General features: G+C 37.3%; 1 protein-coding gene across 4 annotated transcripts in view; it reads left to right on the top strand.

Moving 5' to 3' along the window:
- The window catches only part of RFX3 (regulatory factor X3), a 124557-nt gene that overhangs the window by 54957 nt on the left and 48906 nt on the right, over positions 1 to 20694 (top strand). For all 4 annotated transcript variants that reach the window (XM_075021495.1, XM_075021494.1, XM_075021493.1 and 1 more), the window contains exons 2-3: positions 5276 to 5400; positions 13735 to 13832. In XM_075021495.1, the coding sequence (XP_074877596.1) occupies positions 5284 to 5400; positions 13735 to 13832 (215 nt within the window). In that variant the 5' untranslated portion in view covers positions 5276 to 5283. The remainder of the gene's footprint in view (positions 1 to 5275; positions 5401 to 13734; positions 13833 to 20694) is intronic.

The raw sequence follows: 20694 nt of genomic DNA, 5'->3' as shown, positions 1-20694 counted from the left end.
TCCCTGTCTGTGTCATTGATGAAGACATTAAACATTACTGGTCCCAATACCAACCCCTGAGGGACACCACTTGTCACTGATCTCCACCTGGACATTGAACCATTGACCACTACTCTCTGTATGAGACCACCTAGCCCATTCCTCATCCATCAAACAGTCCATCCATCAAATCCATATCTTTCCAGGTTAGGGAGAAGGATGTTGTGGGGGACCATGTCAAAGGCCTTACAGAAGTCCAGATAGACGACATCAGTAGCTCTTCCCTTGTCCACTCATGTAGTCACTCCATCCTAGAAGGCCACTAGGTTGGTCAGGCAAGACTTGCCCTTGGTGAAGCCATGCTGGCTGTCTCGAATCACCTCCCTGTCTTCCATGTGCCTTAGCATAGCTTCTAGGAGGATCTGTTCCATGATCTTCCCAAGCACAGAGGTGAGGCTGACAGGTTGGTAGTTCCCAGGGTCCTCCTTTCTACCCTTTTTAAAAATGCATACAATGTTTACCTTTTTCCAGTCACCAGGGACTTCACCTGACTGCCATGACTTTCCAGATGTGATGGAGAGTGGCTTGGCAGCTACATCAGTGAATTCCCTCAGGACTCTGGGATGCATCAGGCCCCATAGGCTTATGTATGTTCAGGTTCCTCAGCTGGTCTCAAACCTGACCTTCTCTTACAGTGGGAGGGACTTTGCTCCCCCAGTCCCTGTCTTGAGGTCCATCCACTCAAGAGGCATGGGAAGCGAGGTTGCCAGTGAAGACTGGTGCAAAAAAGTTGTTGAGTACCTCAGCCTTCTCCTCATCCATTGTTACCAGTTTGCCAGTGTTGTGTTAAAGCGTAAAGAAGTTTGGCAGAAAATAAACCCCATTGCATTCCACCTTGTCCTTCAGATATCAGAGGGGCTGGGGGTGGCTAGGCTTAGATTCTGAATGATGCCCAGTTCAGCACTGTAAGTCTGGTCATGTTCAATATGTTGAACTATCATGATTATGCATGCACTAATAGCACACTGTACTTTCAATTAGTTGTGTTCAGCTAACTAGAATTGTAGCGTTCGATACATATCAAGGTGCCACAATTAGATCACTGGTCGGCCCGGACCAGGGAAAGAGACAGATAAAACACACAGTGTGAGCGCCAACTTCCGCCTTTTATTGCGCAGTTAATTCCTTTTATACTAACAAGGGGAGGCAGGATTACAGGTACATCACAAGGCTGCGACTAACCCTCTAACTTTCCATGACATCGCAAGATCTTCCCAACGCCGAACCCTACATAGAATGGCCAGACTTAAGGAGTTTGGTTGTGTTTAATGAACTATCACTTCTAGATTAATGAACAGTACAGTTTATTAAAGCAACAGGAGTACAGGTTCTTTTGGATTGCTGGTGATAAATACACTGTCTACAAAGCACGTGCAAATAATAATTAAGTAGACTACAAGCACACTAAATTATGGAAGAACTCTATACAGATTTCTAAGTTTCCTGGGAAGCACTTGATATAACTGAGGGTTTGAATCTTACCCAATAGGCGTCCCTATGTGGGGGAAGAGAGATTCAGCCTGTTGACTCATCCCAGAAGTCAGCATGTCCTCCCAACTTGTCTATGATGGTATCTTCCCTAGCATTCCTCCTCGCTTAAGCCCTTTTGTACTATTTTCTTATTTTTAGGTGGAGCTTGAGTGACTCTAGTCATAGATACCTTTATTATGATGGGTGTAAAATATCACTTTTAAAGATATATGCTAGAGAAAATTCAGAGCACATGCTCAATGAGGGGTGTTTGCACCTTGAAGGCGGGTAGGTTTGGGGATGGAGGTGTGTTTTGGTATTATAATGAGATTATAATGAGCGAAGTTCACCCAGAGAACGTGATTTAGCATGTCACTACTCTGGAACTGGGCACTTATGATATAAATCAGAAGCAAAGCCATAGCATTGACAGAACCCCATTGTTTCACCTCCTTGCTTCAGTGGATTTAATGCAAGGACCTTCCGTTCTTGTTCCAGTAGTTCCAGTTCCCCACCCCTGCAGTGATATCACAGACCCTGGCTGCGGTGCCTCCACTCTGCTTCTCCTTCCGTGTTGTTTCTCAGAGTCAGCATACCAAGCTCCCCTGGTGTTGCTAACATCTAAGGTTGCAGGTTATGTTGCTTAGGGGGTTATTATGGAACAGATTTCATGTATATCTCCTGCATTCCATCCTGGAGGTTCATCTCCTCTTAAGAGGGGGACTTATCAATAAGTCACCTCCAGCAATCATTCCGCAGCCAGTCATGATCATCGGGGGTGGGGGGATATGCTTTCTTTGACGTTCCTTTTCTGACTAACATACCTATAGAAGCCCTTTTTATTATTCTTTGCATCCCTTGCCAAGTTCAGTTCCAGCCACACCTTGGCTTTGCTGACCCCATCCCTACACAACTACATCCCAACTACAATGGGTAGCATTCCTATGCTCTTCCCAGGATACCTGTCTGTGCTTCCACTGCCTGTGCATTTCCTTCTTGCGCTTTGGTTTGACCAGCAGGTCTTGACTCACCCATGCCAGTCTCTTGCCTTCCTTTCTTGATTTCTTACATCTGGGGATCGAGAGCTCTCACACTCTATGGAAAACATCCTTGAAGATCTGCCTGCTCTTGTTCTGCTCCCTTGTCCCTGAGAGCGGTTTTCCAGGGGGTCCTGCTGACTAACTCCTTGAACAGCTGGAAGATTGCCTTCCTAAAATTCAGGGTCCTGACTTTACTCTTTGCCTGAGCCATATGCTTCAGGACTGCGACCTCCACCAGTGCATGATCACTGCAGCCCAGACTGCCTCCAATCTTGATGTCACCCATTAGCTCACCTGGGCTGGTGACCAACAGGTCCAGTATCACATCCCCTCTGGTAGGTCTGTCTATAACCTGGCTTGAGAATTTATCCTCAATGGACTTTAAAGTTATTCCTCAATGGAAGTTCTCCTCAATCCAGGAGTCTCCTGGATTGCCTACAGCTCGCCGTGCTACTTTTCCAGCAGATGCCTGGATGGTTGAATACCCCCAGCAGGATGAGCCGGTGAGTGCAATGTGTCCTGCAGGTGGAGTAAGAAGGCTTCGTCAATAGGCTCCCCTTGATCAGGTGGCCTGTAGTAAACACCAACCACAAGGTTCCCCTCATTGCCTTAGTCTTTAATTCTTATCCATAAGCTTTCAACCTGCTCATGGCTATTTTCCAGAGACAACTCTTCACAATCTATCTGTTTCTTGACATAGAGGGCAACCCTTCCACCCCTCCTTCCTTGCCTATCCCTTGTGAACAGGTTGTAGCCATCAATAGCCACACTCCAGTCATGGGATTCATCTCACCAACTTTTGTAACTTTCTAGCAGCACAGTAGCTTTCAACTCCTCCATATTTATCCTGCAGACATCCATTTTAGGATTTTTAACATTTCAATAGTCATCTGTGAAGTTCTGCTCCTTTTTTCTATTCTTTTTGTATCCTGATTTTTGTCAGGCATGCTGGAAAGAAGTAGAGGGTTCAGTCAACATCGTAAGTCTGAGAGTCTATTGTTTAATCTCAGATAGGTTTGATCAACAATTTCTCAGTCTTCCTGAATATTTCAGAAGAAGCAGTTAAATCTGTCAGGTACCATAGGCATGGTTCCATGGAGTTTAAACCAATGATGGTTCCAGTTGGCAAGGTCCTGCCCCTATTCTCCATCCCCATCCCAAATTTGTATACCTGTTTTCTGCTTTGCAGTGACTACATTTGAATGCAAAGTGAGTCAGAGGTAGTTGGAGGGAGGGACTGCAGAAACCCAGCTTTAAATCAGCTTAAACTGCTGTGGAACCCAGCCTTGAAAGGAAGGTCTTGTTGCAACTAGTTCCATTGTCAAGCAAGGAGAACACTGAATTTTCTGATTGCCTCTGAGTTTTTTTTGGTACGGTAGTGAATTCCTCCTACTATATATTTGTATGCCCCTGAATAGACACATTTTTATTATGGTTTTGTCTCAAAAAATATTGTAGGGTTTTGGGGGGGGCAGTTTGTTATTTGTTGGGAGGCAGGGGGCAATTAAAGTCCAGCTTCTTCCCTCTCAGCCGTCTGGGTCTGTTCAGTTAAACTGAAAAAATCACCTGGATAGGGCATTCTAAATATTTTTTCATATAAACCTCTTTTATTGTGCATGATAGTGCTACTCATTTCTAGTGACATTGGTCCTCAGGTTGCCAAAGTATTCTGTAGCTAATATAGATTAATAGAGATTAAGGGCAGTAAAATTTTTAGATCACAGAACATATGGTTTACAGACTAGTAATTTGTATTTGTTTACTGTAATTCTTCACAGAAGCATAGTCTTCTGTTTTGAAGGTACCAAGTGAAGAAGAACCTGCCTCATCTGGTTATTATTTTCACCAGTTAATTATCCACTGCTTAAAACAAATAAAAAAAAGTAATTCCTGATTTTGAATTCATTTTGGTTTGTCACCCAGTCAATTGTATTGTCATTTATGCTGTGCAAAATTGAGGAATCCCATAGTTTCCAGTCAATGTTTCCTATGAAGACATAAGTAATTCTTGGTTGTCTTCCTGGTAAGTTTTCTTTGTAAGGCATTTTCCTTGATTCCCAAACCATTTCTGTATTCTATCCAAATTTCCATTGTTTCCTTTAAAGGTCAGGGCCACGATCTTAGGCACTTTTCTACTGTGTATGTATTTCTATATGCTTTTAGTGTTGAAAAGTTTCTTCTTAGTTTTTAACTACAGTGGCTGCTTTAATGCTTTCTACTGAAGAAGGTTGTTTGAGTTGCTTTTTCACTGTGACTCATTAAATCCTTTTCACAGTTTGCTTTCCAGATTACAGCCCTTCATTCTGTGGCCTGCTAGAAGTTTGACTTTGATTTTGAATGTAGAGAGTTTTTAGTGTAATTCAATAAGGCAGAGAAAAACAGTTTTGAATGATGACCAGTTATTTACAAGCCAAGAAAAGATTTGCTGCTGATTTTCCTGAGTTATTCCTGAAGTGACAAAACTCAGAGAAGTGATATGTTTCTGCACATGTAAATAAAAGTTAGTTTGAATATAAGTAAGATAAAAGTAAGATGAAAACCCATTTGTACTAACTCATATGCTAGTAGTGGGAAAAAACTTTTGGCTCATAACCACGATTGGTATTGGGTAATTTTGAGATCCAAATAGAGATGAGCAACAAATAAGTGTACTAATATAAGTGATGAAATAAAAAAAACAATGCACTAACACTAACCTTTTAATTTTATGTCTTAATTTCATTCAGAGATCACAATGCAGACATCAGAGACTGGGTCGGATACAGGTTCGACTGTGACTTTACAGACGTCTGTGGCTGGCCAGGCAGCAGTGCCAACACAGGTAGTACAGCAGGTACCAGTTCAGCAGCAGGTAGGTGGCTGTTAGTTTTGGGAAGATTAAAAAAAAATTGCAGGAAGAATAGTTCTTGACAATGTAGTGAAGAACTTGATTTTGTACAAGGGTGCTAAATGAGTTCTTTTGCTCTGCTTTTATCAATTCTATTTTGCTGGACTTAAAATAGTCAGAGAAAGGCAAGCTGTTTTCAGGATCTGTTCCTTAATTGGAGCATCTGACAAGCACCAGTAGTACACATATGTGATTCTAACTGTAGGTTATTATGGAGTTCATGTAAAAGCTCATAGAAATGTACTTTAATTTATGTTACTGAATATTTACATTTTTTCCTTTAAATAATGAATAATGAGTATCTTTCTGATATTCATTGGCTATATAATTTCTCCTTTCATTTGGACATCCAAATAAGTGCAATACAAATGTAAAAATGAAAAGCACTGTCCATTGCATCTCTAGGCTTGAATCCCTGCAGATCTTTGCACAATGTTATGAAAGTATTTGTGGTATGACAATAGGTAATTCATGATGTGCACTTGCCAGAGAAGTAAAAAGACTTCTGTAGCAGCCAGCACAGTGCACACCCGTTACATGAGACAGTCACTCACCTATGTAGCACCCAGAAGCTTTGGAAGGAGTGGTGACAGAAGAAAACGGGGAGGAAAAAAGGAAAAGTATGGAGGTAGAAAACAGGGACTGAATGTGAAAGTCATGACAGCTATTCAAGACTTTTCTGGAATACACAGAAATTAGCTGTCCCTGTGATGGGTACTCTGGGTGACATCTGAAGTTGTTTTTCATCAAAAACTGACTTCACAGTTTCAGAATCAATAATATGAGAACTGGACATAGTTTGTTAAATAGTGTAATTTGTTTCTGTGCCAGTGGAGCACTTTTCCCTAAATTAAATTTTTCAGCATTTGTTAAGTTTAGTTCTAAAATTCTAGGTGGTGCATTTTTATGTATATGTTCCACAGTCTTATACATCTCACTAACATTTTTGTCCTGATGTGCAGACTTAATTTATAATTCCTTATAGTTCCATTACTATAGTTTCTGCTTCTATCTTGATGTATCTTTTAGGATGCAAGCTTGTTTTTAAGAAAACTGATGCAGAAAAGCATTGAGTTTGGACCTAAAAGATTTTATTTAAATTCTTGGCTTTGTGTATTTGCTGAGAATTCACCGCTAGGGAATCAAGACTTGTTTGAAATATTTTCTCCTGAGTTCAGACTGTTAAATAGCTTGCTTTCTCTTTACTTGAATGTTGATTAGGATAGAGGCTTTTGAATACTATGTTAGGTTTTAACTGAAGCTTCCACGATGCTTGAACTTAGCTAAACTTTGTAGGAGATTTATCTGGTTAACTCTTTTGTAAGGTTTGTGAAGTGCGAGGCTTTTTTTTTTTTATGAAATATGATCTGATAGTTTGACTGATTTTTATGTTCTTTCGTGACGACAGATGTTTAACACATGTAGTTTATGTGATTTGTTCTTTGTTATTCCTGTATTTCAGCTTTTCAGATAAAAGACGGCAATTTGGTAGTGCTACACAGTTGTTTGTTTTAAGCAAATAAGATATACATACAATAGTCTAACATTGCATACTGAATTTTATCCATGTGAAGTACTGATCAGTGTGAGGGATTGAAGACTGGTAACCAGTTAGTGTCATACAGGATACTTTATAGTATTGTAGTTCTAATGATTGGATTCATTGAACTGTAAGGATAGGAAATTCTATGCATTTCTGTTCTATATTTGTCACAAGCAAATGAAAAATGAGCCGGGCTTTGGTATTTATAAACTTAGCTTGTGTAAAGTTTCTACCTTTCTGAAAACTTCTAGGATGGAATTGGCTCCTTATTTTCCCACGTAGATAACGCATTAATCTTTGTCACTGACTATCTGCATCTTTTCTGAAATTATTCCAGTTGTCCTTTATTAATGTAATACTCCTGTCAAAATACAGAAGCCCAGGAGTAGATTGGTTTTTTTCTTGCTTGATCATATATTGCAATCTTACATACATCTCCTTTAGTACTGCTGCTTCTGAGTATTCCCTTTCATTGAATACACCATCATTATTTTGTATTATTTTTCCCTATGGGGATGTTAGATTATATTTTTCCAGCTAACTCTTAACACTGACCATAGGAGTTAGCATAATGTTTCAGCAAGGAAAGCTAAGGGATCAACCCAGCCAAGGAAGAGGAGTTTCTTCAAAATTTTGCAGGGATTGAAGATGCAACAAGAATGTTGGGAAATCCAATGCAGACAGTGCTGCAGTGATTAAAACACGGTATGTGTGGGAGATTTTGTAGAAAGAGAGGATAGATTACAGAAGTGAATGTGTAGTGAGGAGAAAAGGAATAGCGAAGATGTGAATGTTGTATGCTATCAGGAAATATGATGAAGAGTGTAGATGGGATAAGCAATTCAATTGTCAGGTTAAAAAAAAAGAATATCAAACAAAGAAAATCACTGTGTGGAGGAAATTGTAGGTGTAATCTACCCTGAGGAATTATCTCTGTATAGGTCACATTTGCGTGAAGTTAATATCGGCTTTATGTACATTTGATAGGAGTGGGCCAATTTGCCTAAAGAAAATCAGGAGAAAGAGTGCTAATTTCATAAAGTTATTCTTTTGATGACAGAGGGAGGGCTTGTTATTTCTGCACATTCAAAGTTAGCAATGTTGAAAGTTGGAGGGAAGGTTTTAAGTGCATAATATATAAGATATGCTTTCATTTTTTTCTGTGGTTTATAAGAGACATAATAATGTCAACTGTATCCAAAATACATGTGACTATTCACATTTGGATTATATTATCTTGTGAATATAATTTACTAAAACAATAGAGCACTTCTTGAATTTTGTTAAATTCAGAGATACTGTAACATTAGTGTCTGTGTATATGCAACAAGTTGGTATATGCTGAAACTTCTGTATTATCATGTTTATAGTAATTTATTAGTACTTTTTAGTGAATAATGCCATTTTAAATTAATTTGGTTTTAATTACTATTAAGGCAGGGTATAGTATTTCATTTTGCCTAGTGAGTTCTTTGTTTCCCACGTTTCCATTCCTGTATATACACCATACTTAAATGACATCTCATGCATGCATTATTTAGGGTTGTTTTCATGGTATCAGTGTTTTATTTATGCTCACAAAATGTATGATATCTTTTTCAAAATGAAATGCTTTTGCCCTGAAGAAGAGCAAGCTAAGTAAGTGGAAGGGTGAACTAACAGCCTTTTTCCTACAGCTGTGTTTCTACTGAAGCATCCTGTCTTTTGAGCAAACAGCAAAAGAGTAACTTTTTATATTTTCAGCTAAAACAAATCCCTGATTTGCATATAGCTGGTATAAATATGGAGCTCATGAAAGTCTGCTGTGGTGCTCCAAAAATAGGAAAAAAAAGGTGCCATTAATGAAAACCTGGGCTTCCCCTCTGGTGAAAGTGGCACTGGTGGCAGCTGGTTTCATGCAGCACAGCAGCTGTCACTGTTGAGATGGGATAGAGGGTAATAGTAAGGGGGCAAACATGCCCACATGTGAGCAAAAGACCAAAAAGGTGGGAGTGTAATTAAATTACGTTTTAATAGCCCGAGGAATTTTCTTAGTCTTTTGTTTCCTCAGACACGGGGATTTTTCACTAAAGTATCATTGCTTTTTCAACAGGCACTCTTTAGCACAGTGCAGTGAGCTTCTAAGGATTCAAAATTAATCTCACTTTGTAGCTTATGCCATGCAATGTGGAAAGATTGGAGAAATAAAACTAAAAATAGTCATATAATTTATTTTATAAAAGTATATCCATGCATCAGAAGTTGAGAAAAGCATTTCTTCATATTCACCAGACACGATGGCCATCACATTCACAACGAATTGTATCATTAACTGAAGATACAGACTTCTGCTAATCAAAATTGCTCTTAATGCAAAATCATGTTTAGCATATGAGAAACATAATCATGAACTGACATTAGCCATTATATAAATATGAATGTGCTTAGAATATTACAGCATGTGCTATTTATATGTTGCTTGCCAAAAGTAATCCAGACTAATGAAGGTACAAAAATTATTTTTATCTTTGAGAACAGAAAATGATGCAGATCCAAGTCATTTGCATAGGCGCTGTGAATAGTAATATGTTCTTTTTTAAATGGAGTTTAAAAATCCACTTGTATTTTGCCCTGTTCTAATCCCTGTCTTTGCTTAGTAGTACTTTGAACATAAGCACTTCTTTATGGGAAATCAAAGTTCTCTCTTAAATTTTGTTTTTATGCTTCAATGTAATTTCTACATTTCCGTATGCTTTTATGCACTTTATTTTCGTTGACAAACTCTCATAGATACAAATAACTTAGTCCCTCATTTGTTCCTCTGAGGTAGTATAATTAATATAATTTGTTTTTCTTTTTTTTCCCCTTCAACTAGTAATTATAATTAGACATGTATATTGAAATAAGTTTTCATTTGCCTCTTGTTCTCCTGGAACATTTCAGCTGCTTACTTTTAATCCTATTCCAGTTATTTATTTTGGGCTAGAATCACTGAAGCAAGAGGAATGAAAGATCTTCTGTCTGACCCTACTTAACTGATTATTTCCTATACAAGTCAGTTAATTTTCTGTTTTCCAGCCAGACAATAACAATTAGCATGACTAGCTCACCAGTCCACCCCAGAACATACAATTTTTTAATTTAAATACTGTCAATTTTTAATAAATATTTCATTGTGTTTTCTATTTTCAGCCCGAAACATTTAATTCTCGGAGTATTTTTTAATACAAGAAGGCCATTTAGGTTTAGATCTATGTTAAATATTCTCTCTGTGATCTCCAATTTCTGCTCTGCCCTAAAAAACTAAAGAACATAGCTGATACAATTCCTTTAACAGCTTAATAAAAGGTGCAAGGAAAACGATAAATAAAACAGAAGAGAAGAAGGACTTTTTTTTTCAATTTCCACAAAATATGTTTATTTTTTTGGTGGTGTTTTAAGCAACTTAACCAACTTCTTGTCAAATAATTTTGTGCTCATAGAGAGTAGATATATGCATTTCATTTCTTCCTGTTTTTGAAGATTAAAAAGAAAATCCAGAGGCACTTGATTTAATTCTCATGGAAATATTTTTCCCACAATGAAGTAAAATAGGAAATAAAATTAGTATTGGAGATATCATATAACCAAGATTTTCAGCATGGCAGAATTTTCATATACAAGGCCATCCTAAAGGCCACTTACTTATTTGTCATTGCTTGACAGGAAAAATATTTACCTCTTAACTTTCTCTACCTGAAGGTTGTTATGTACATTGCAGTACAATGTAGTGACTAAAGCTTTTTTGGGCACCATAATAAATTTAACCATAGCAATACTGAGTTTCAGAGAAGCTGAAGCAAAATAACTTTTTTTATAAACTGTCTTCTTTTTATTACTGTATTGGAAAAAATTTAACCTAATTCAGTAGCCCTTTTGTATTGAACTTCATTGTTAAAATTTAAAGGAAAAACATTTTCATCTGCAAAAGTAGGTAAGATGTTTTAATAGCACTGTAGTGTACTCATTCTTAAATGTTGATTTAAAAAATAAGTTACTTTATTTGCATAGTCATGACATTTAGGCTAATCAAGAATTTATATAAAAATTGGTGAAAATTTGAAATTTATGAATGAAAATTTTAATTTTAACCTCTTTTGATGTTTTGTTTTATGGTAAATTAATTTTTTCTTGTTGTTCCAAATCAGAAAATAAACACATTTTGGAATTTCTCAGTTTCCTGTGCAATAGACACTGAGCTTTGACACACTCTATACCACTTTGTCCCTACAGTATCCTCTCATTTCTGTGGTAAAGGTCTTGCACTGTGCTGAATCTGTTGGTTTTGAAATGGTAGCAGCTTGTATCCAAGAATAATGGGAGAATATAATACCTTCTACAGAATGCAAATGTGACCTGCATTTACTGATAGGAAGTTTTTAATGTTGTATTTGTACATACTGTAGAGTTCCATTTTATCAGTATGCAGGTTGGAGGGAGAAAATCACATTTCTGTTATTAATAGAAAAACAGTGTGGTTTTTTTTTAATAGGGAGTAAGCCATATCCAGTGTGTGTGAATAGGGAACAAAGTGCATTTTGGGAGAGGTTGGACAAGAGCATGGAATTCATCCTGACAGCAGCATCATTTCCACAGTGTTTCCCCAGCTGTTCTACTGAGAGAGAAAATGGAGCATATCCATTACATGGCAGGTGACAAGTTACTGGTTTTAAGAACAAAGCCTGCTTTCAAGATGTTCTCTCACTGTATAGGTTAAGTAGATCAGTTTGGTGCTCTGTAATAGACTGATCAACAATAACTCCCCTTCTCCTGTTGATTAAAAGTCATAGAACTTGGGTGACCCAAGAGGAAGAAATACTTTTAGAATCAATCTTAAAAACTATTATAATATGTTGCATCTATGTTTCACAGTAAAGCACATAAACGTTTTAGCCAATTACTGCATTAATAGATGGTTTTGTTACAGATTGGCAAATTTTAATATTAAGAGGTACTAATTAATAGCAAGCTTACAGGCATAACTTTCTTACAGTGGATTTGGATCAAGCCCATTCCATGAAATTATGATTTGAATTAATTTAAGCAATTAAGTCAAAGGTGATGGAAATAGAAGTAGTTTAATTCTTTGAAAAGGTGTTTGTACAATACAGCTATTTATGTTTTTCAATTAAAAAAAATTGTTCCAAAGCCTAGTAATGTGCATGATTTGGATCAGAGTTTTTTGTGTTGACTTTGAGAACTGAATCTTTCTGTTAAATAACTAAATATTAATAGGAGAGGAAATGTACAGAGCTGTACCTTACCTTAATAATTAGAAAACATCTTTAAAATATATTTTTTGAAGTTGAGAAATTGTATTTCAGGTATATTTGTTAATTTATGTAATTATTCATGGGGGAAATCAGATTTTAGTAGGTATTTTAACCATCACATTGTGTCTCATTACTGTTAATGGAAAGAAACATCTGATTTTCTATCATCTAGTATAGCTGCATCCAAAACCTTAGATGCTTTGCTTTTTTCAGTATTCAGGTTTTAATGTCAACCAAAGGGAAGATTTCTGTGAAAATCTGGATTTTCCTTTCACAGTCTGAGTCACTACTATAAAAGACTAGGAAAAATGTGCTTATTTACAGAACTTTTTAAAGTACAGCAGAGTTGAAGGTATTAAAGTAGGGTATTCTCAAGCAGCTCTTGGACATGATCCATCAAATGCCTGAAACCTGGATGCATCTGGAATTACAGTGTTTGCAATCCTTAAGACCAACTGGATCAGGCTGAAGTTGCCTCATAGCAAAATATCTGAGAAAAATAACAGTCACTTAAAAGTAGTTTATGTTAAATCTGTTTACTAAATATGTGCATTGTCACCTTGATTCAGTTCCTTGGGTAAAATTGTGCTGGTCTGTGAAGTCTGTAAGTCTTTTTGCATCTTTTAGATTCTGGGCTGCTCTTGAACCAAAATATGGCTTCTCTAAATGATGGCAAGTGTAGACTATGGAATCCTTAATCTTTATGGTGGCAGAAGATAAAAAATTAAGACTGGAGAGAAAATTGCATAACCTGGATCTTTCCTACATAGTATATGAATCAAAGGAATTGATTTGTGTCTATGTGTGTGCTTTTACAAAACAGGCATGCCATCTCAGCAATATATGTGAAGATAATCCATGCCTTACTGCCTTTTGTTGTTGTTTAGCTCATTGAGGTAAAACCAGGTTTTGTTGGAGTTTGTTATAGCTGATGGTATTCTGGGAAAGGTGTTACTCAGATTGGGGGTTTTGATCCATAATTGTACATTGGATCAAAGCATTACTGGGAAAAAAGCTTGTACCACTGTAGTTTAACTCAAGTTCAAAAAGAGCTAAACCATCTTAATGCGAACCTTTATTTCTAAACTTACTGCAACACATTTGAGCTGTGATTTTAAGGGTTGTACTATTGAAATGGAATAAGAAAAGGGATACATGTGGCCAAATGATACTTTGTTTTGTAATAATTGTAATTCTTCAGCTTGGTGCATAGCATGGTTGTACTTTGTTTCATCCTTGTTATTCTTTCCAGTTAGTTCTGTCTTTGGCACTGAAGGTACGTATGCTCTGTGAGCATGCATCTTAAATGTTAGGGCTTCATTTACCAGACTTGCAGCACAAATATTTTGTAACAGTAACTTTCTTTGCTATGAGAACAGAGATATCCCATCTTGTTTAGAAGCCATTAGATGCACTGAAGCATCAGTCCTTCTGATCCCACATTTCTGGTGGTTTTGTTTTCAGGTACAGCAAGTGCAGACTGTGCAACAGGTACAGCATGTCTACCCAGCACAGGTTCAGTATGTGGAGGGAAGTGACACAGTCTACACTAATGGAGCTATGTAAGTTGGCAAATGATTGGAATTTGAATGCTTATTAAAATATGAAGTTAAATATATATTTTCAGTTAGATTATACCAACTAGTGTATTTTAAGTTGGAAAGAGAAATGTTTCAATCAAAGCTCTTATTGTCAAAATATTTTTTTGCATAACAAGCTGAATTCACACTGTTTGTTTTTATTAAGGCAGAATTTTTGTGTAAATAGAATTCTTGTGATTGTTTTAGGTGGACTTACATGAAATTACATATACAGCATAGTATCCCTTCAAAAAGTACCTTTCAGTTTATGGGTAATTTCTGTCCATAGGATGTACTGTGTAACTTCTGTCCTCAGGCCAGAAGGCAGAGCCTTCTGTCTTCCTGGCTGCAGTCCTAGTGGCAAATGCATAGAAAGGTGCAGCAGCTGTAGTTATTATTTAAAGAAAGTAGTAATGTAATTTCATTCCTGTGTTTAATAAAATAAGTATTTTTTTCCAATGGAATGAGGAGAGGCAGAGGAAGGAGAGTAGCATTGTCTCTTTTTGCTGCTTCCTTAGCCTCTTTTCTGCACATTATTGTGCATTTCCTGCTGGCTTTTTCATCATCAAGTTCCCTTCTCCAATACATGAGCTTAGAAACATAGAAAGAATAATCTAGGTTTGATGGGACCTCTGGAGGCTACCTAGTCTAATGCCTGACTTGGAGCAGCACCAGCTTTGAAGTTGGCTCAAACATCAAAGTAGGATCACGTTGCTTGGGAAGGAGCTTCTCTACCTCTTTTTTTCATTTACCTACCTTTTGCCATTTTTGCTGTGTTACCACTGTTTTCTTCTCACTTGTAAATCCTAAACAATGTGTCTTAAATATGCATTAGACTTCCCTGTTGTACTGGTTTTGGCTGGGATAGAGTTAATTTTCTTCATAGTACCTGGTCTGGTGCTGTGTTGGACTTGTGCTGCAAACAGAGTTGATGACACAGAGATGTTTTAGTTACTGCTGAGCAGCGCTTACACAGCGTTAAGGCCTTTTCTGCTTCTCACACCACCCCACCAGTGAGCAGGCTGGGGGTGCACAAGAAGTTGGGAGGGGACACAGCTGGGACAGCTGACCCCAACTGACCAAAGGGGATATTCCATACCATATGATGTTGTGCTCGGCATATACAGCTAGGGGAAGAAGAAGGAATGGGGGGACATTCGGAGACATGGCGTTTGTCTTTCCAAGTAATGGTTATGCATGATGGAGCCCTGCTTTCCTGGAGATGGCTGAACATTTGCCTGCCGATGGGAAGTGGTGAATGAATTCCTTGTTTTGCTTTGCTTGCAGGCATAGCTTTTGCTTTACTTACTAAACTCTCTTTATCTCAATGCACAAGTTTTCTCACTCTTACCCTTCTGATTCTTCCCCCCATTCCACTGGGGGGGCAGCAAGCAAGCGACTCTGAGGGGGTGTTGCCAGTTGACGTTAAACCACAACAGTCCTTTTTGGCACCCAGCACAGGACTATGGTCCCTGGCTGTGGTGTAAAGCATATTTTTCATATTTTGTCCTCTTCAGACTGGCCCAAGTGCTATGGCACAAGCTATCTCCCATGGGGCTGATGTGCCAGGCTATTGAACCCACACAGTCTAGTAAACCCGGTTGTCCCTTTGCTCCACCTGACTGGAGGCAGGCCCCCTTTATTCCTGGTCAGCTTATTCATTACTTGATTTTTGTAACTGCAAAAGCTAAAACCAATCTTTAACATGTACAGCAAAAAAGAGAGCATGGCAAATATTAGGGCTGTCCTTCCCCCCCAGGTAGTCAATTCCAGGTGTACTGGATACCCCTCCAAGTGAAAGCAAACTGTGGCCAGCACTCTGCTGCCAGAGGGATTGAGAAACACGTTAGGGATATCAGTTGTAGCATACCACTTGGCTGCCTTGGACTCCAGTTCATACTGGAGTTCTAGCATGCCCCGTACAGCAGCACTCAGTGGCAGCATGAATTCATTGCAACCACGGTAGTCTGCTGTTAGCCTCCAAAGGAGGCAATTCTTAAATAGGCTAGTATTCAAGTTTCTTTTTTCATGTATCACTTAAAAGTTCTCATGTGAGCTGTTGGCACATGCACTTCTGGCAGTGTATGAGATGACTGCATACAGCCCTTCGAAAAAACAGAACCAGATGTTACTGACTGCTTAATACGAACCTTCAGTTTTCCATGATTTTATTGTGTTTCTGTGTCTGAATCCCTGTGTCAGTTTCTGCAAAATCATTCAATGGGATATAAAAAACTTCCTTAACACAGTAAGAAAGCTCTCCTTAGCAAGTGAGCCTAATCCAGATTGTCTTTCTCACCTGTGGAAGAAGAATTTACCCATGTTGTTGTGAACAACAACATTGTGAACAGCCAAGTTGTTGTTCAATACTTATAGGAACATTAAATTTTCTAGAGGTTATGGTTTCATTATGGAGAATGGGACCGGTCTGTGTTTCTACTCTGAATTTTTAAAGACTATATCTTGTGAAACACATTTTCCTGTATACTTTTATACTCCAGATTAAGAATGGAAAAATGTCTTTTATGTAAATTAAAGTTATTGACTATATGTATTACATGTTATAATGCCATTCATTTGACAGGTGAAGGAGAACAGGGCTGTAGGTTGCTGAAGCCTAGCTTCCTTCAGAGATTTAAGAACTGTTTTTCTATTTGCCATTTTATTGTTACGTAAATTCTATGGTTTAAAAAAAATTGGTTTTGTTTCTCCTCTTCTTGTTTTGCCACTGGATTAGCTTGTTCAGAGCTATATCAATGCGGGAGTGACATTTCAGAATTTTTGGAAGTGAACAAAAAGCTTACCATATCCCTAAACAAAGCTGGCATAGACTGTGTTGTGTTCTGCTGTGACAGAAAACACAGAGGCCAGCCTCGCTTGGGCTAAAATATTTAGGCAAGTGTTCAGATTGCAGTTCATCTTTTTCCTTTCTTTATACTGAAACCTGTGAAAGATGAGGCTTGTGGATCCTGACAGATTCACAGAAGTATGGTACAGCCAATTTGTGCAGTTACTCCTACTCCAGAAATTGTCTGTTTCACTTTCAGAAAATAGGATTAGGTTTATAACTGATGTGATTGACTAGAGTGATCAATGGTTTGTATTTTGGGTTGTCTTTCTATGATTGTATGTTTGATTTATTTTATGACTGTGCTAAATCAAAATCTTAACTCAAAATCAGATAGAGGATGCTTCCATGACCTATCAGGTGACAGTATTGCTCTAGCAATGTATTAAGAAGTCTGCAACCCATAGTTAGGGTGAAGACATTAATTCAGTGTACAGGCATCTCTGGAACAAATGTTACAGTATGTCTGATGAAAGAATTATTCTTTAGTTCAAAATAAAGCACTTGCAAACTGGCACTGATTTAAGTCAATATATGATAGCAGCAAAGGATGCAATTAGAATATATATGAGGAAAGAGTTACCTGATTCTTTTGATTCTAAAGGTAAGAAATTTGTCAGGTTTCACAGTCTTTGTCAAGTGTAACTCTTGTATTCTTATAACACAAGTCTTCCCACGCATTTTATATCATGATTTGTCTATGCTTAAAAGTTATTTGTTTTTATTATAATTGGAGCCATAATGATAATACAAGAGGTGTAACCTACAACTTGTCACATACGTTGTATAATATGAGAATATTTGAATTATGTTATCTACATTTGTGTCTGGTTAATTACAATTTTGCTTGTCAAGCATGTCACTCTATCCTGAAACAAAAATGCACTGTTGTTGTGATGACATGTACAGGTTTACCTGGCAGTTTAGAATAGATAAAGAATATTATGGCTGCACTTACATTTAGAAGCCAAGTGAGTCCCCTATGCTAGACATGAACTTTCTTTTTACATAAATTGTAATGCATTAATTACATTTTCCTGATCATTCTGGTGTGGCAAAGAGGGTTTTAATTGCTGGGTTTGTCTGAGAATTGCTATCGCTGTTGTATCCAAACCACGTTCTTCAACAATTTGTTGTACTACAGTCTGTGTGGTTTATGTGGGCAAAACACACCTTGTATGCAAAACCAAGGATTTACTATTACTCTAATTGAAATCTTAACTGTCAAATCAAATAATTATTATCAAAACAGTTAAAGTTGTTATCTTCCTAGCATCCATCCCTTTTTCTCTGGCATTATGCTTACCCTTTTACTACCCCACTGTGTACTAAGGTCAATGGCTTCCATCCGAGAAAGGGTTACAGCAAGTTACCATCTTCACAGTTGTTATGCCTGGAGAAGTATGATGGATGGTGGGGGGCTCTCTACCCACACTGAGTCCACTTGCAGCAATTTTTAATATGTTTTCTAGCACAGTTTACACCTTATTCATTCTTCATTGGTTTCCGTTTCCATATTACATCTGAATTTACTGTATATGGTGAGTTTTACATTTAGTGGATGCTTCTTGAATACTATCATCCCACGCTTATGATCCTCTTTGCTATGTTTTTAATCTAGGGTCATGGATTGTTTGTTCTACACAGAGTAATTATGGGATATTTCTATCTGTTAGAGCAATGTATCAGCATTTTAATGATAGGTTTTATGCCCCACAGTTGTAGAAAGCTAAGCTAAAATAGAAACAGATGAAGTAACATTTATCTGATTGTTCAACAGTTACTGTTGCAGCTAAGCTAGAACAAAGCTCTAGGCTAGCACAGATAAGTCTAGGTACAGGAAGCCTGACAAGCCTGAGCCTTGAGGTCTTGCAGTTTTAGTACAACCCTGTGACATGTTCCTAACAGTGGCAATACCATATTTCTTGGACTGTAGGTATGCTGTACTTCATCAGAATTTCTAGAGGTCTGCAGCTAAGATTCCCTTATCTATCTAACTTACAGGTCCTGAGAATATAAGATTTCTCCTCTGTTTTCATTTACTTCATTCCCTGGTTTAGAGGGTTTTCCTGCAGTTGTGCATTGTGTGTGCTTTTATTGCTTTATTTCCATGTGAAAAAAAGATCGTGGACTGAGTGTTGAAGATCTCAGTTCTTTTTTATTGATAATGAATGCCTGTCAGTAATGTATTTACTTTAAGTTTTGAATGTGACAAGTAAGAAATTCTTTATATGGAATAATACAACTCTATTTTAGGTAAATTTTATAAAGCTTTTTCTGGCTGATGTATTTTAAGTTGTCTGTGTAGAGAAAACGTATATGCACAAAGCAGGTCAACTATTCACTGTTACAGAAGAAATTGCTTTTTGTTCTTTGGTTATAGAAGCATTAATTGCCCTTTCATAGTGTAGGTTTTGATCTTTGGTTTTAGCAGTTTCATTTGATAAAGGGGGATTGGTGAAAGGAAATGATTACTTACTGTCTTATCAGTTCTTCCACCTCTGTCTTTAGATCAACTGAGGAGGCTTTTGTGGAAGAAAGGTATTGCTTCATTGGGATTTGATCTGTTATTAAAAGGCCCTGAATCCGTATTCTGGTTACAGGAGTAGATTTCCTTGTGGGGAGGCAGAAGGTTGTATGAGACAGGGTGAGACAGATGATTTAGCCCTCTCCATACTGCTGTATCATGTTCTGTTGTGTCAGTCTTAGGGTATATGGCACTTCCCTTTCTTTCCATTGCTTATGATACACCGCCTCCAGAGGTTGCAGCAATGCATTGGCTGTGATAAGGCCTTCCCTAGTGTTACACAAAAGATTCTGTTCTGTCTAGTTTCTGTGAAGCTCACTATCAGCTTTAGGAATACAGGATTATGCTAAAATCTTAAAGAAGTTTGGGGATGTTCTGGCATGAAAGACTTTCTTGGCTTTTATGCATGGAAATTTTCTACCATATCGCAATACCATAGCATTATCATGAGCATTAGCTACTCTGAATATAATTAAATAGTGTGTCTTGAAATATTTATTTTCATCTTGTGTTTATCATGTTTATATCCCAGGAAATAATACCTTAGTTAATTAAGTATCATAAAAGGCTAACTTTCATTACAGAGATGACAGTGAAAAAATACTTACGTGCCTGCCTGCTAAGTTATGTAGGTAATCCATATCAAAACCCACAAGAATAGTTCTGAGGTTATTACTTGATGAATAAGATAATAATTATTCTTACTTGTTTGTTTGAATTACCATTACAGAAAAATAAAAAAAATTGGCACGGAATGATTTTCTTGTTTGAATTAAGATGCTGTTCTTGTACAGCCACTGTGAAGGAATGCTGGTATTTCAAATTGCAGTAAAAAGGTATACATCTTCAAGTAAAAAAATAGATTTATGTGCATTTTACGCAAGACTTGCATTTTCCAAGTTGGTGCCTACAGCTAGTGATAAGAATTCAGTAGTTAATTACTTACTTTGCAAGACACAGAAGTTACTGGAATATAATTTCAAGTTAAAGCCTGATTTAAAACAAACACAAACTGTGCTTGAGTTAACTTGTTTGGACTTCTAGCCTCATTTGAGAATTTTTATTTAAAGACGCTCTTCATTTTTCAATTCCTGGAAAAGAAATTGTTTGATTTTTTTTTACTCAAACGCAGAGTGATGGAAAAAATCTTTCAACAAGTCAGACATTTCTAAGACATGAATAAAACCAGCATAAGTCTGTAGGTGATGTTTTCTGGGCAAATATATATATATGATGTATGTCAGATTATTTGAGTGAGTATTGCATGTTTGTGCTACAAGTGCTATGTATTTCCTTATTTCAAGTCTTATTTTCCTCTTTGCTACAGTTTTAAGTTGAGGGTCGTGTTATCATATGCAATGACTTTAAAACCTTTGAGTCACTGCTTTCCAAAACATCATCTTACAGTTGCATTTTTAATTTTCAGATGATTTAGTTTGTATTTTGATTAAATTAAAAGGCTCTTTGCT

Source organism: Buteo buteo, chromosome Z (assembly GCF_964188355.1).
Source record: "Buteo buteo chromosome Z, bButBut1.hap1.1, whole genome shotgun sequence".
Lineage (NCBI taxonomy): Eukaryota > Metazoa > Chordata > Aves > Accipitriformes > Accipitridae > Buteo > Buteo buteo.
The sequence above is the reverse complement of the archived record's forward strand: the minus strand, read 5'-3'. Positions and strand labels throughout refer to the sequence as shown.